The 16,071-nt window shown below is 45.9% G+C and overlaps 1 protein-coding gene across 5 annotated transcripts in view; it reads left to right on the forward strand.

The window, feature by feature from the left end:
* The window catches only part of specc1 (sperm antigen with calponin homology and coiled-coil domains 1), a 55,281-nt gene extending 43,256 nt beyond the window's left edge, over positions 1-12,025 (forward strand). For 4 of the 5 annotated variants that reach the window (XM_078548353.1, XM_078548354.1, XM_078548357.1 and 1 more), the window contains 3 exons: positions 2,200-2,273; positions 8,188-8,363; positions 11,131-11,528. In XM_078548353.1, coding sequence (XP_078404479.1) covers positions 2,200-2,273; positions 8,188-8,363; positions 11,131-11,152 — 272 coding nt within the window. In that variant the 3' untranslated portion in view covers positions 11,153-11,528. Of the gene's footprint in view, positions 1-2,199; positions 2,274-8,187; positions 8,364-11,130; positions 11,529-11,830 lie in introns of those variants that run through there. The other variant, XM_078548355.1, reaches the window with a different exon arrangement.
* The last annotated feature ends 4,046 nt before the right edge of the window (positions 12,026-16,071 follow it).

Genomic DNA, 16,071 nt, shown 5'->3' on the forward strand with positions numbered 1-16,071 from the left:
ATGGACTGCAGCGGTTCAAGAAGGCAGCTCACCACCACCTTCTCAAGGGCAATTGGGGATGGGCAATAAATGCTGGCCCAGCCGGTGAAGCCCACATCCTGTGAAAGAATAAAAGCAATCCCAGCCACTCAGCTGAACATACTGCACCATCTCCACACTCCTGTTTCTACTATCTCACCATTCCTCACAGTTATCAATCTTTGAGCAAAGAATTTACTATCCAAGATCTGAATTAAATTTGGCCTTTGTTAATTTAAATGTTTCTTTTCTTGCTATAATGCCTTTCTGGCTTCATCTTGTATCTGCCCCAATCCTGCGCTTCTCTAAACTTTCCTCAAAAATAATTCCATTGTCACTTGGAATTAATCTTGCTGCTCCTCTCTGCCCTCTCGCTAATGCATATACTTTGAAGTGAAGTTTGCTCACTCCATTGTAAAGCCACACATAGCCTCTCTTATTTGTGCCCACAGTTCCAGCCGTATCCCAATATTCCATTGCTACAATTGCTTCTCCACATTGTCTTGACATTGAAGGTGACAAAAATAGTCACTCCCAGTCCTTTTCTAACTTCCTGTGTTAACTTTATTGCTATTTTTCCATGCCTGTATTGCTGATTCCAATATGCAATATTTGGTTCACTGTTCAAATTTCATTTATGGATTCAATAAATCCATGAAGAATTCCCTATCTTACTATTGTCCATAAATTTAAGGAATTTGCATGTGTTTCTGTATCCAAATCAGAAACTCAAATTAACATTTAAAATAGGAAACTATGAAATGTGTTTAGACCGTGGAGTGTGCTGGCAGCCCTGCATCTGTTCTTGGCTGGACAAGGATGGATTATTTCATTGTGTAAGGAACATATCTTTTTATTTCTGCTGGACTGTTGTAAAGAACATGCCTTTTTATTTTTTGTGGACTATGGCTTAAAATTACAATGGTTGCAGGTTGAAAGTCGTGTCCACTGGAACAGGATGAGAGATATGTACAATATTGCAGTCCTGGGACAGAGTGTATCATGAAAGACAGGATGGTGCCGGAAAGGAGTCCTGGACCAAGGGAGTTGCCTGACAACGGCATTTTAATTGGCTCCTGACCAAGTGACCAGGGTTTTGTGTGGTATCAATGCAGCAGAAAGCTCCTGGCCTGCAAAGAGAAAAAATCTAAAATCTCTTTTCCTCATATCTCTATAACCTGCTCACTCTCTGAAGAAACCCCTGTAAAAGAAAAAAGGGAAAACCACTGTTAGAGACATTGAAAAGCAAATTCTCAACCAGTGAACTAAATACTGGAAGTGCTGGAAGACCACCTCGTGTCATCAACAAGAACTGAAAGAAATTTAGAAGACATTGATCAAAATCAATCTATCGAATCCTGTACTCTGGATTAGTGCTCTTGAATTGTTTTATCCCAACTGTGTGTGAGTGTGTGTGTGTGTGGGTGTGTGTGAGTGTGTGTGTGTGAGTGTGTGTGTGTGGGTGTGTGTGTGTGGGTGTGTGTGTGTGGGTGAGTGTGTGTGGGTAAGTGTGTGTGGGTGAGTGTGGGTGAGTGTGTGTGTGAGTGTGTGTGTGTGGGTGAGTGTGTGTGTGGGTGAGTGTGTGTGTGAGTGTGTGTGTGTGAGTGTATGTGAGTGTGTGTGTGTGGGTGAGTGTGTGTGTGTGTGTGTGTGTGTGGGTGAGTGTGTGTGTGTGTGTGAATGAGTGGGTGGGTGAGTGTGTGTGTGTGTGGGTGAGTGTGTGTGTGTGGGTGAGTGTGTGTGTGTGTGGGTGAGTGTGTGTGTGTGGGTGAGTGTGTGGGTGAGTGTGTGTGTGAGTGTGTGTGTGTGGGTGTGTGTGTGAGTGAGTGTGTGTGGGTGAGTGTGTGTGTGTGGATGAGTGTGTCTGTGTGGGTGAGTGTGTGTGTGTGTGTGTGAGTGAGTGTGTGTGAGTGAGTGTGTGTGTGTGAGTGGGTGAGTGTGTGTGTGTGTATGTGTGAATGAGTGTATTTGTGTGAGTGTGTGTGTGTGTGTGGATGAGTGTGTGTGTGCGTGTGTGTGTATGTGTGTGTGTGTGTTTTATCCCAACTCTGTGTGTGTGTGTGTGTTTGGGCAATCTGGTGGTTTGGTCACACTTTGCACAGCTCGGGGAACAGTGGGACTTGATGTTACAGTGCACTATCCCCACTGAGTCATTACAATTGATTAATTCCTCTTCTTCAGATAAAGTGATGACTTTAGAACGCCAGAAACTGGAACTGGAGAAACAGCTCAAGATGTCTAACAAGAAAATGAAGGTCAGTAAGACTGTGCTGCAGCATTCCATGTCCAAATCAGCTTTAAACAGCCTCTTTAAGATCCAACACCTATAGCACAACAGCTGAATGCCAACTGGAGTGGCCAAGAGTGGATGTTAGACAGACTACACTTATGTGTATTGGCTGATGGAGAGGAAACAGTGACCATAACATGTAGAATTTAGCATTCAGTTTCAGAGTAAGAAACTTGGGTCGGAAACAACTGTGCTAAACTTAAATAAGGGATAATTACAATGGAATGAGGGCAGAGTTGGCTGGAGTGGACTGGGAAAGGAGTTTAGCAGAAAGGATGGTTGATGAACAATGGCAGACATTTAAGAAAATAGTTCATGACTCACAACAAAGATATATCCCAGTGAGGAAGACGGATTTTAGGAAGGGGATAAACCAACTATGGTTAACCAAGGAAGTTAAAGATAGTATCAAATTGAAAGAAAAAAAACATACAATGTGGCAAAGATTAGTGGTAAGACAGAGGATTGGGAATGTTTTAAAAACCAACAAAAGATGACCAAAAAAATAATAAATAGGGAGAAAAAAATCTTTGAGGGTAAACTGGCAAGTAATATAAAAGTGGACAGTAAGATCTTCTTTAAATATATAAAAAGGAAGAGAGAGGCCAAAGTGAACATAGGCCTCTTAGAGAATGAGGCTGGGAAAATAATAATGGGGAACCAGGAAATGGCAGAAGAGTTGAATAAATACTTTGCATCAGTCTTCACGGTAGAAAACACTAATTCCAAAAATATTAAATAATCAAGGGGCAAAAGGTGGGGGGGGGAGGAAATAAATATAATAATGATCACTAGAGAAAACAGTACGAGGGAAACTAATGGGGCTAAAGGCCGATAAGTCCCCTGGACCTGATGGGTTGCATCCTAGGATATTAAAGGAAGTAGTTACAGAGATAGTGGATGCACTGGTAGTAATCTTCCAAGAATCCTTAGATTCTGGAAAAGTCCGAGAGGATTGGAAAACTGCTGATGTAACACCCTTATTCAAAAAGGGAGGGAGACAAATAACAGGTAACTATAGGCCAGTTAGCTTAACATCCGTCATTGGGAAAATGTTAGAGTCTATTATAAAGGATGTAATAGCAGAGCATTTAGAAATGCATAATCTAATCAAGCAGAGTCAGCATGGCTTCATGAAGGGGAAATCATGCATGATAAATTTATTAGAATTCTTTGAGAAGGTAACAAGCAGGATAGATAAAGGGGAACCAGTATATGTAATAATATATTTGGATTTCCAAAAGGCATTCGCTAAGGTACCGCACATAAGGCTATTTAATATGATAAGAGCCCATGGTGTTGGGGGTAGTATATTAGATAGAGGATTGGCTAACAAATAGAAGATGGAGAGTTGGGATAAGGGGGGACATTTTCAGGATGGCAACCTGTGACTGATGGAGTGCCACAGGGGTCAGTGCTGGGGCCACAATTATTTACAATATATATTAATGACTTAGATGAGGGAAGTGAATGTACTATCGCCAAGTTTGCAGGTGACACAAAAATAAGTGGGAAGGCAAGTGGTGAGGATGACACAAAGAGCCTACAGAGGGATATAGACAGGTTAAGTGAGTGGGCAAAAACTTGGCAGATGGAATATAATGTGGGAAAATGTGAGGTTATGCACTTTGACAGGAAGACTAGAGGAGCTGAATATTATTTAAATGGAGAAAGACTGCAGAAAGCTGCCGCACAGAGGGATTTGGGGGTCCTCGTGCACGAATCACAAAAAGCTAACACAGGTTCAGCAGGTAATAGGGAAGGCAAATAGAATGCTGGCCTTTATTTCAAAGGTAATGAAGTATAAAAATTGGGAAGTCTTGCTAAAACTATACAAGGCACTAGTTAGACCACACCTAGAATACTGTGAATAGTTTTGTTTCCCTTATCTAAGGAAAGATATATTGCCATTGGAGGCAGTCCAGAGGAGGTTCACTAGATTGATCCCAGATATGGAAGGCTTTTCTTATGAAGATAGGTTGAGTAGGTTTGGCCTGTACTCATTGCAGTTTAGAAAAATGAGAGGTGACCTTATTGAAACATAAAAGATTCTTAGGGGGCTTGACAGGTTAGATGCTGAGAGGTTGTTTCCCCTTGTGGGAGAGTCTAGGACCAGGGGGCGTAGTCTCAGAGTAAGGGGTCACCCACTTAAGACAGAGAAGAGGAGGAACTTTTCTCAGAGGGTAGTAAATCCGTGGAATTCTTTACCGCAGAGGGCTGTAGTGACTGGGTCATTAATTATATTCAAGGCTGAGATAGACAGATTTTAATCAGTAAGGGAATCACAGGTTGTGGGGAAAAGGCAGAAAAGTGGAGTTGAGGATTATCAGATCAGCCATGATCTCACTGAACGGTGGAGCTGACTCGATGGGCCGAATGGCCTACTTCTGCTCCTATGTCTTATGGAGACCTGGGGCAGGATTTTCCACTTCGATGGGTGGGCACGGCGGGCGGGCCCGGGAGCAGCCGTGAAACAGACGGCCACCCGCGGTCAGGCCGCTGGCTAGCCAATTGATGGGCAGGCAGCGTGAAACGTGCTCTGGGGGCCTCAGCGCTGCTGGGTTAGGGGTGGGAGGAGAGCGAGCGCTAAAGTCTGCGCATGCGTGGGGCAGCGCTCACTGAAAGCTCCCTGAAGGCATGGAACTGCCTCAGAGAGCTGGAGAATTTTACAATGAAAAATAAGGATTTTAAAAATAAGGGAAGCGTTCCCACATGTGACTCCGCCACATGAACAGGGACATATTAAAAACAGTGTTTAAAATTTTTATTTTTTTTTTAAATTACCATTGGAAACCTCAAATGACCGGTGGATGAGGTTTCTAAAAAATACAAGGGCTGCCTGGTCGATTTGCTCACCTGCCAACCATAAGGTTGGACGGGCAGTGAAAAATACAAATGAATTGCTAGTTTAATGGCCTCTTAATTGGCCTCTTAATTGGCAGGTTGCCAACTCTCGCGCATGCCTGCCAACCAAAACCCCGCACGAGTGCGCAATGACGTTGGGACGCTCGCTCAACATCATCGCACACTATTTTACTCCCAATCGGGTTGGGCGCGCACCTGCCCAGGGGACATAAAATTCTGCCCCTGGATTTTCATGGAATTGGGCCAACCTCAGAACCATTTAGAAATGGCAGACAGGACCCATGCCAGGATTCCCACTCCCAGCCCAGGCGCCTACTATTTTTGCCAGTGTGGGGTAGGAGTGTGGTAGTGAGCCTGCCACTCCCGACCTGGCTGGCTCCATTGTGAGGGTAGGCATCTGGTAGCCCTCGGCCAATTTTCATGGAGTCAGGACAGCTTCTCCATGAGCCGTGGTTCACCACCCCTCAGAGGAGTCATGAGGCATAGTCTGGATTTGAGAACCTTTTGAAAAGTAAGTTCAAAAGCTCTTACCCATGCTCCTCATGCTGCATCCATGCCCACACAACCAGTATGCACTATGTACAGAACCAGCAAGCCATATAATAACAATGGCAAGTGTTGAAATGCTGAGAAAAAAACACCCATTTAGAAATCTTCTTTTAAAAACCACTGTTCATGCAAAGTTACAAAAATGTCAATCTGACAGAGTAATTATAGTATCAGTAACAAAAGATTTAACCACTTCACATCTATTAATCTTGTCAAAATAAACATTCAGACACTGACAAAAGAGATCATGGAAAAAATAACTTATTGTAACCACATAAGGATGTCAATCAAGCAAAGTAAACACTCCATTCAGTTTTCAAAACAGAACCCCAACTGTGCAACTACTACAATTGTGGGTTGGAGCTCAGACAAGCATTCATAATGAGGCCATCTGGGAACTTTTCAGTAGAAGCAGATGGCCAGACATCTGGATTCTCCACCTGTGCTTATTATGAATGCTTGGCTGAATGCAAGGCTCCTGTTCTGACAACTGAGCAGAATGTTTACGTTGCTTGATTGAGGTGTGAAGTGGTTACAACTTCTATTACTGATACTATAATTGCCCTGTCAGATTGACATTGTTATTATGTTGTAGGAACAGCTATTTTTTGAAGCAGATTTCTGAATGGGTCTTTTGTTTTCTCAGCATTTCGACAATTGCCATTTTCATTATATGGTTCATTAGTTCTGTACACAGTGCATACTGGGTGAATGGGCATGTGTCCTCGCCTTGTCCCATGCTTGCGGAGTGGTGCTCCTCAAGCTATATATAACCAATTGTATCTCTCTAATGGAGGGAGATGCCGATGGTCCTTTGTGTATTACAGTTATTGCTACTCACTTTGAAACTGCACCTTAATTTTAAAATTCTCATCCTTGCTTTCAAATCCCTCCATGGCCTCGTCCCTCCCTATCTCTGAAATCTCCTCCATCCCTACAGTCTCCAAGATCTCTGCACTCCTCTAATTCTGGCCTTCTGTGCATCCCTGATTTTTATTGCTCCACTATTGGTGGCTGCTCTTTCAGTTGCCTAGGCTCCAAGCTCTGGAATACCCTCCCACTGCCTCTCCACATCACTTTCCTCCTTTAAGACACTGCTTAAAACCTAATTGTTTGACCAAGCTTTTGGCCATCAACCTGATCTCTGAAATGGCTCAGTGTCATACGGTTTTATAATGCCCCTGTGAAGCCCCTTGGAACATTTCATTAAGTTAAAGGTGCTATATAAATATAAGTTGTTGTTGTTGTCTATGGCTGATTGGGACAGACCGCTCTCACTCTATTGGGCAATGACTGAGGGTGTAGATGTGTTTTTGAGTAAGGCACTGAGACTCTCGATATCTTTTGTCATCAACAATAACTCCTAGTGTAATAAAGCATTGCAAGGCGTTTCACAGGAGCTTTATAAAATGGAACATGACACCAAGTCACATAAGGTGATATTAGGTCAGATGACCAAAAGCTTGGTCAATGAGGGAGGTGTAAGGAGTGCCTTAAAGGAGGAAAGTGAGGCAGAGAAGTGGAGAGGTGTAGGGAGAGAATTCCAGAGCTTTGAGCCCAGACAACTGCAGGCACAGCCATCAATGGTGGAGTGTTTGAAATTGGGGATGCACATGAAGCCCGAATTAGGGGAGCGCATATATCTCAGAGGGCTGCAGAGCTGGAGGAGACTACAGAGATAGGGAGGGGCAAAGCCATCGAGGGATGTGAAAACAAGGATGAGAAATTCAAATCAAGAGATTGCTTGACCGAGACTCAGTGCAGGTCAGTGAACACAGGTGGTGACAAGGGGAACAGGACTTGGCTCGAGTTAAGACGCAGGCAACAGAGTTTTGGATGATCTCAAGTTTACGCACTTGTGCTGTTCATGTAGTTAGTGCACACTCACCATTCCAGATGCCTTGTTGCTATAGTAGCATGGTAGCTATATTACTGAACTAGTAAACCCAGAGGCTTGAACCAATGATCCAGGACATGAGCTCAAATCCCACCACAGCAGCTGGAGAATTTATATACAATTAATTAAATAAGTTTGGGATGTAAAGCTGGTTTCAGTGAATGTTGACCATGAAACAACCAGATTGTTGTAAAAACCCATCTGGTTCACTAATGTCCTTTAGGGAAGGAAATCTGCCGTCCTTACCTGGTCTGGCCTACATGTGACTCCAGACCCACAGCAATGTGGTTGCCTCTTAGCTGCCCTCTGAAATGGTCCAGAAGGTGGCCCAGTATATTCAGGAAGTAGCTCACCACTATGTTCATAAGGGGCAATGATGGATGGGAATCGAATGCTGACCTTGCCAGTGATATGCACATCCTGCTAATTAAACTCATTTTTGGGACTGTCACCTTGTGTCAGATTTGAATTAATTTATGTTATGACAATGTTAGATTCAGCTCCCAAGAGATTAACCCTGGGGTAAAGTTCCAGGCAGTCTGATCAATCTGTTCTCCATTCTGGGCAGGAGGCAGCAGAGGAATGGCATCACTTTCAGGCAGATCTGCAGACCGCTGTGGTCGTGGCCAATGATATCAAGTGTGAGGCGCAGCTGGAGATCCGGGTCCTCAAGAAGAAGCTGCAGGAGGCAGAAGAGAGAACTGAACGACTGCAGAAAGAGCTGGAGAGCCTGAAGGGTCACAGGTTAGTCACCTGGAGGCGCCAGTGAGCTGTCACTCTCTGCCATTTAACCAGCTGATGCATGTGGCTAATTGCACTATCCTGGAGCAAACTAACACAGAAGCTGCAAATTCACTCCCTCACAAAAAATGCCTCATCTGGAAGAGCGAAGTAGAGTTTGATTTGTCTAAATATTCACAATAGTTTGGGGTATTTCAAATCCCACAGAGGGAGGCCAGTGGAGGTCCATCACCTACAGAATTATCGAGTGACAGAGTGCTCACTACATTGGCTCAGGCTATTGTGTGGGGGCTGCCCCTTGGGGAGGCTGTGATGGCCTCTAAAGAGATGGGTAGAGTGATATTACCCCAGCTCCTAGAGAAGGGGTCTGGGGGTCAGGGTGATATAGTGACAGCCTGCACAAGTCAGACAGCCGGGAAAAGTAGAAGCATGGAAGGACACACTTCTCTCTGACCCTTTCTCCCTGTCTGTCTGTCACCCTCTCTCTTCCTGTCTCTCTCTCTCTCTCTCCCGCTCTTTCCCTCCTGCTATCTCTCTCCCTCCCTCCTGCTGTTTCACTCTCTCCCTTCTGTTGCCTCTCTCCCTCCCTGTCTCTCTCTCTCCCTGTCTCTCTCTCTCTCCTTGTCCTCTCTCTCTCTCTCCCTGTCTCTCTCTCTCTCCCTCCCTGTCTCTCTCTCTCCCTGTCTCTCTCTCTCTCCCTGTCTCTCTCTCTCTCTCTCCGTCTCTCTCTTTCCCTGTCTCTCTTTCTCTCTTTCCCTGTCTCTCTGTCTCTCTCTCCCTGTCTCTCTCTCTCTCTCTCTCCGTCTCTCTCTTTCCCTGTCTCTCTCTCTCTTTCCCTGTCTCTCTTTCTCTCTTTCCCTGTCTCTCTCTCTCTTTCTCCCTGCCTCTCTGTCTCTCTCTCCCTGTCTCTCTCTCTCTCTCCGTCTCTCTCTTTCCCTGTCTCTCTTTCTCTCTTTCCCTGTCTCTCTCTCTCTTTCTCCCTGCCTCTCTGTCTCTCTCTCCCTGTCTCTCTCTCTCTCCCTGTCTCTCTCTCCCTCCCTGTCTCTCTCTCTCTCTCCCTCCCTGTCTCTCTCTCCCTGTCTCTCTTTCACTCTCTCCCTGTCTCTCTCTCTCTCCCCCTCCCTGTCTCTCTATCTCTCCCTATCTTTCTCTCTCTCCCCATCCCTGTCTCTCTCTCTCTCTCTCTCCCCATCCCTCTCTCTCTCTCTCTCTCCCTGTCTCTCTCTCCCTGTATCTTTCTCCCTGTCTCTCTTTCTCTCTCTTTTCCCCCCCCTCTCTCTCTCTCTCCTTGTCTCTCTCTCTCTGTTTCTCTATCTCTACGTCTCTCTCTCTTTCCCTGTCTTTCTCCCTCTCTCTCCCCCTCCCTGCTCTCTTCCTCTCTCTCCCCCCCCTCTCTCTCTCTCTCCCTGTCTCTCTCTCCCTCCCTGTCTCTCTCTCTCCCTGTCTCTCTCTCTCTCTCTCCCTGTCTCTCTCTCTCTCCCTGTCTCTCTCTCTCTCCCTGTCTCTCTCTCCCTCCCTGTCTCTCTCTCTCCCTGTCTCTCTCTCCCTGTCTCTCTCTCTCCCTGTCTCTCTCTCTCCCTGTCTCTCTCTCCCTCCCTGTCTCTCTCTCCCTGTCTCTCTCTCCCTGTCTCTCTCTCTCTCCCTGTCTCTCTCTCTCTCCCTGTCTCTCTCTCCCTGTCTCTCTCTTTCCCTGTCTCTCTCTCTCTTTCTCCCTGCCTCTCTCTCTCTCTCTCTGTCTCCCTCTTTCTCTCCCTGTTTCTCGCTCTCTCTCCCTGTCTCTCTCTCACTGTTTCTCTCTCTCCCTCTCCCTGTCTCTCTCTCCCTGTTTCTCTCTCTCTCCGTCTCTCTCTCTCTTTCCCTGTCTCCACTTGTCTCTCCCTATCTCCCTCCCACTGTCTGTCCCTCCCTCCCTCCCACCTCCTGTGTCTCTCTCCTTCCCATGCCTATCTCTCCCTCCCACTGACTGTCTCTCTCTCTCCTATCTGCCTGTCTCTCTCCCTCTCTCGCCCCGTCTGCCTTTCTCCTTCCCCCTTTCTTCCTCCCCTTTTGCTCCCTCATTTCTGATGTATTCTGTAATCTAATCCATCCAAAGGAGCTTTGACCTTCTGCTGATTTCACTGCTCATGGCCAGGAGGTTTGACTGGGTCACTCAGCCCAGGGTAAATGGTGAAAAGGCTTCATTAATCTGGATATGAACTGTGAGTGTGGCATTGAGAAACAGCACAACAGTCACACACTCATGACCCCAGTCAGGACCGACATTTACCCCTCTCATGTTGACGCAGAAAGTCTGGAATCACCATCAGAATCCACTTTCCCCATCCCAGGAGGTCCAGCCCATCTGCTGTCAGTGCCCAGGTGTTCCCAGGCCTCGGGGGTCCCTGCCTCAGGTTGGGGAGCACATCTGGCAGAGCAAGGAGTCGTTAGGACTTAGCAGAGGAAACGAGTGAATGCAACCCTGGTCTTGTTCTTCAGCATAGAAACACCACAAGGGCTCATTTAGCGAGATATCCGCTCTCTCGGACTCTCCGCTCCAGCCGCTCTCTCGGACTCTCCGCTCCAGCCTCTCTCTCGTACACTCCGCTCCAGCCGCTCTCTCGGACTCTCCGCTCCAGCCGCTCTCTCGGACTCTCCGCTCCAGCCGCTCTCTTGGACTCTCCGCTCCAGCCGCTCTCTCGGACTCTCCGCTCCAGCCACTCTCTCGGACTCTCTGCTCTAGCCTTTGCCCAATCGGACTTCCTCTGAGACCGTTTCACTCATTCCTCCACAGGTCTGATCTCTCCCAGGCGTGAAGCAAAAAGCCTCCAAGCCGGTGACTGAGACACGGGAGTAGCTCCCGGATCAGGGGTGGAGCTCAGGAGAAAGTCCGTCTGCCTGGACACTGGCCACAAGTTTCATTAAACTGCTGAAAGGGGAACCTGAGCCCTGTCTGTGTGAACGAGGATTTCACACAGCAAGGCGGGCGGTGGAAGCACATTCAATTGGAACTTTCCAAAGGGAAATTGGAGAAATAGTTGAGGGGAGAAATTAGCAGAACTAAGGGAAAGAAGGAGGGTGTGGGACTAATTGGATAGCTCTTTCAAAGAGCAGACACGGGCATGATGGGCCGAATGGCCTCCTCCTTGCTATATGATCCTATAATAAACTAGAAAGTAGATACAATCTTAACACCTGATTCCTCCAACCTTGTAGAGATGTTTCTGACCCACTGCCGTTCACAGAGTCCAGTGGTACCTCTGTTACTCTAATAGATGCCTGGTGTCCAGTTTAACTTCCTTTGTGCCCTTTCCTCATGTCCAGTCTGCTGTCCACTGCTCCCTTGGACATTGTTAATTAATGCAAGATTTAGACTCTTTTGGATACACGATGTTAGGCTGAGGTGAATTCGGTTGGATAGAGACTTTTGCGATGCTTAAACCCTGGCACAGGCCAATTGGATCAATGGTCTGATTCTGTGCTTTAAATTTCAGACTCTGGGCTTTGATCTGATGACTCCGTTGTAAGTGATCTAATTGACGTGGAACTGACACATACAGTTCACGAGGATGATGGTTTCAGTTCCCAGCTGTGGTTAGCTGATCTCAGTTACTGCATCATTACAACAATGGGGGTATCACAATCCCGATGGGTTAGGAATGTCGGAAATGTTGTGTAATCAGACAGCAGCTGAGACTCATTTTCCAGCTTAGTTTTAGGTTTTTCATTTTAATTTTTCTCTGATGCAATGACGGCGTCGACAGATGTCCCAGGTGAGATCAGCTCAGCACAGTCCAGGATCGAGCCTGGGATCTTCCTGTGCTGTTTGGGGCTCAGTACCATAGTGGTCAATGCCACGAGAGAACACAATCCTTTTTAACACATGATCTATTATTACACAGGAGTTAAGAATGTCTTAATGATTTGGAGGATTTATTTGAAAACCTTCATGGGAATTTTATCACAATTTAATTCGCTATTTTTACTGGTTTATGTACTGTTGAACTGAGGCCCCATCTACAGACACCCAGCGGTACTGCAGCTAGGCCACAGTGGTACCACCTACAGGCACTTGGAGGTGCTATGTCCATTCTCTGACCCCTGTTTGGGAGCTTGGCTGGAACCGAGTGATAAGTTTTAAACAGAAAGTTTCACAAAGGAAGGAGATTGGGCTGACACTAGCCTGTCGCTGAGAATGCTGGAGGGGAAGAGTGTCCGATCAGCACAGCCGATGCCTAGTATATGACACTGCACTGGGCAGTCTCATGTCTGAAGATGACCTGTTTAGGTTCTTTTAACAGATTGTAAGAATTATATAGAAGTTATATCATAGAAACACCATCCAATCCAACCAGTCTATGTTGGTCAACAACAAAAACAGAAAATGCTGGAAAAGCTCAGCAGGTCTGACAGTGTCTGTAGTGAGAGAAATAGAGTTAACATTTTGAGTCCATATGACTCTTCTTCAGAGCTATGTTTATCTCCCCACAAGCAGAATCCCAAATCCATGTTTCTAAATTGCTTCATTCCCCTTAATCCCTATCAAACTCTGTTAAATATTGACATGGTCTTTGCTTCAATCACAAACTCACAACGTACAGTGTAAATAATAAGTTAATCGCACACTCTACTCTATCTTACATTTCAGCCCTCAATAACTCTCAATCATTGGACAGTTTATTTCTATCCACTGTGTCCCAACATATCAGATAATTTTAAACCCTTCTAATCGCCTATTATCCTCTTGTGGTCAATCAAAGACTGTCCCAAATACCTGAAGAATGCACCTACAGCCCTCGGCCAACTCTGCCGGGGACTATTATGTTAGATAACGCTCAAATATCCTGGGTGCGCCGAATATCACTGGGTGCAGCTACTCCTGGCCTTCAACTGGCTGAAGCATTATCCAGCGGTGAAGGTGCGTAAATGCTGTGATTGGAACGATGGAAACAGTGCCTTTTGTACAACTGATAATAAGCAATACAATTCACCATGTCACGTGTGAGGAACTGCTGCCTGACAAACCAAGCCTCAGATCTCCATCAGGAGACAATCTTCTGCTAAACTGACAGGTGAAAAGCTGCAGGTCTGAGTTTGTTCAGTCTAAAAGGTTTCGAGAGGCTGGATTGTAAGATTTGGTACATTTCCTGGTTTGTTTTGGGTACTGTTTGCTGTGATTAGTTTGCTGCTCACACACAGCAGGCAAGGCTCGAAGCCAAAGAGTGAGAATCTCCCGGGACCTCCGTATTTTAACGAACAATGTTTTTACGTAAAATTGTGCCTTCCTGTAAATTGCTTGATCTCTGAGGTGTATGAGTAACTTTAAATGAAAGCAGTGGAGATACAACATCTGGGTGTTGACATGATGTGGATCATTCCTGAGAAACCGGGTAATGAATTTGCTCCTGATCCTGAATGATACTCAGTGCAGTGAAAATGATCTGCTATGCTGATTTTATTACAACTCTGCTGGAGTTAAACCAGAATTTTATTTATAATTTCTACTCAGCGAATCCCTTCGCTCTGTTCGGCTTGTGTGGGATATTTGAATAACAGAGGGTACTCAGGCCTCTTTGATGTGCTCACAGTTTCTGCAGGCAGAGGATTGGACTCCAGCCGAAACAACGAATCAGCAGCTGCAAACAGGCTGGAAACAAGTGACTGCTTGCTACAATGGATCCAGATGTGGACAAGTCTGGGTCCAGATGTGGACAAGCCTGGCCTGCGTTGGATCCAGATGTGGACGAGCCTGGGTCCAGATGTGGCCAAGTCTGGGTCCAGATGTAGCCAAGGCTGGGCTTGTCCCGGATCTAGGCATAGCCAAGTTTTGTCTGATCCCACCCACCCCTTCCCCTTACACATTCAGATGTGGCCCCACCAGGTCCAGGGTCCAGATGTGGCCGACTGCGAGTTGGTGTCGGATCCAAATGTGGCCAAGTCCAGATCCAGTTTCTCAGCTCCGGACAGGATGACGATAGAGGATTGTTATAATTATTGAGAGGTCGTGGACCACAGACTGAAATAAAGGTCAAGTCCCCTCCTGAATTATCCTGTCTGCCTCTCTGCTTTATTCAGTATTTATCAACAAATACACATTTCCTTTTAAATTATATCTGAGCTTTAAATAAAAATGGACACAATGTTTCTCCAGCCTGATCCCAGCAACTGATCAGCAACAGGAAACCTGACCCCAGGAAACATCTTCCCTTACATTACATTTGGCTGAAACTATTGGGAAAGTGTCATTGTCAGTGACAGATTAAATATCTTCAAACTGCGCAGAGGGAAAAGATTAACTATATCTCTCTCTACCTCACTCTCCTCCCCCTCTCTCTTCCTCACAATATAACTATATCTCTCTCTACCTCACTCTCCTCCCCGCTCTCTCTCTCTTCCTCACAATATAACTATATCTCTCTCCACCTCACTTTCCTCCCCTTCTCTCTCTCTTCCTCACAATATAACTATATCTCTCTCTACCTCACTCTCCTCCCCCTCTCTCTCTCTCTCTTCCTCACAATATAACTATATCTCTCTCCACTCCTCCTCCCCCTCTCTCTCTCTCTTTCCTCACAATATAACTATATCTCTCTGTACCTCACACTCCTCCCCCACTCTGTCTCTCTCTTCCTCACAATAAACTATATCTCTCTCTACCTCACTCTCCTTCTCTCTCTTCCTCACAATATAACTATATCTCTCTCCACCTCACTCTCCACCCCCTCTCTCTCTCTTCTCACAGTATAACTATATCACTCTCTACTTCACTCTCCTACCCCCTCTCTCTCTCTTCCTCACAATATAACTATATCTCTCTCTACCTCACTCTCCTCCCCCTCTCTCTCTCTCTCTTCCTCACAATATAACTATATCTCTTTCTACATCACTCTCCCACCCCCTCTCTCTCTCTTCTCACAATATAACTATATCTCTCCCTACCTCACACTCCACCCTCTCTCTCTCTCTTCCTCACAATATAACTGTATCTCTCCCTACCTCACTCTCCACCCTCTCTCTCTCTTTCCTCACAATATAACTATATCTCTCCCTACCTCACACTCCTCCCTCTCTCTCTCTTCCTCACAATATAACTATATCTCTCTCCACCTCACTCTCTTCCCTCTCTCTCTCTTCCTCACAATATAACTATATCTCTCTCTACCTCACTCTCCTCCCCCTCTCTCTCTTCCTCATGATATAACTATATCTCTCTCTACCTCACTCTCCTCCCCCTCTCTCTCTTCCTCATGATATAACTATATCTCTCTCTAACCTCACTCTCCTCCCCCTCTCTCTCTCTCTTCCTCACAATATAACTATATCTCTCTCCACCTCACTCTCCTACCCCTCTCTCTCTCTCTTCCTCACAATATAACTATATCTCTCTCCACCTCACCTCCTCCCCCACTCTCTCTCTCTTCCTCACAATATAACTATATCTCTCTCTACCTCACTCTCCATCCCCCCTTTCTTCGTGCTCACAATATAACTATATCTCTCTCTACCTCACTCTCCTCCCCTCTCTCTCTCTCTCCCTCACAATATAACTATATCTCTCTCCACCTCACTCTCCTCCCCCTCTCTCTCTCTCTTCCTCACAATATAACTATATCTCTCTCCACCTCACTCTCCTCCCCCTCTCTCTCTTCCTCATGATATAACTATATCTCTCTCTCCTCAGTATCCACCCCCCCTCTGTCGTGCTCACAATATAACTATATCTCTCTGTACCTCA

This window comes from Cetorhinus maximus, chromosome 9 (assembly GCF_964194155.1).
Source record: "Cetorhinus maximus chromosome 9, sCetMax3.hap1.1, whole genome shotgun sequence".
Taxonomy (NCBI): domain Eukaryota; kingdom Metazoa; phylum Chordata; class Chondrichthyes; order Lamniformes; family Cetorhinidae; genus Cetorhinus; species Cetorhinus maximus.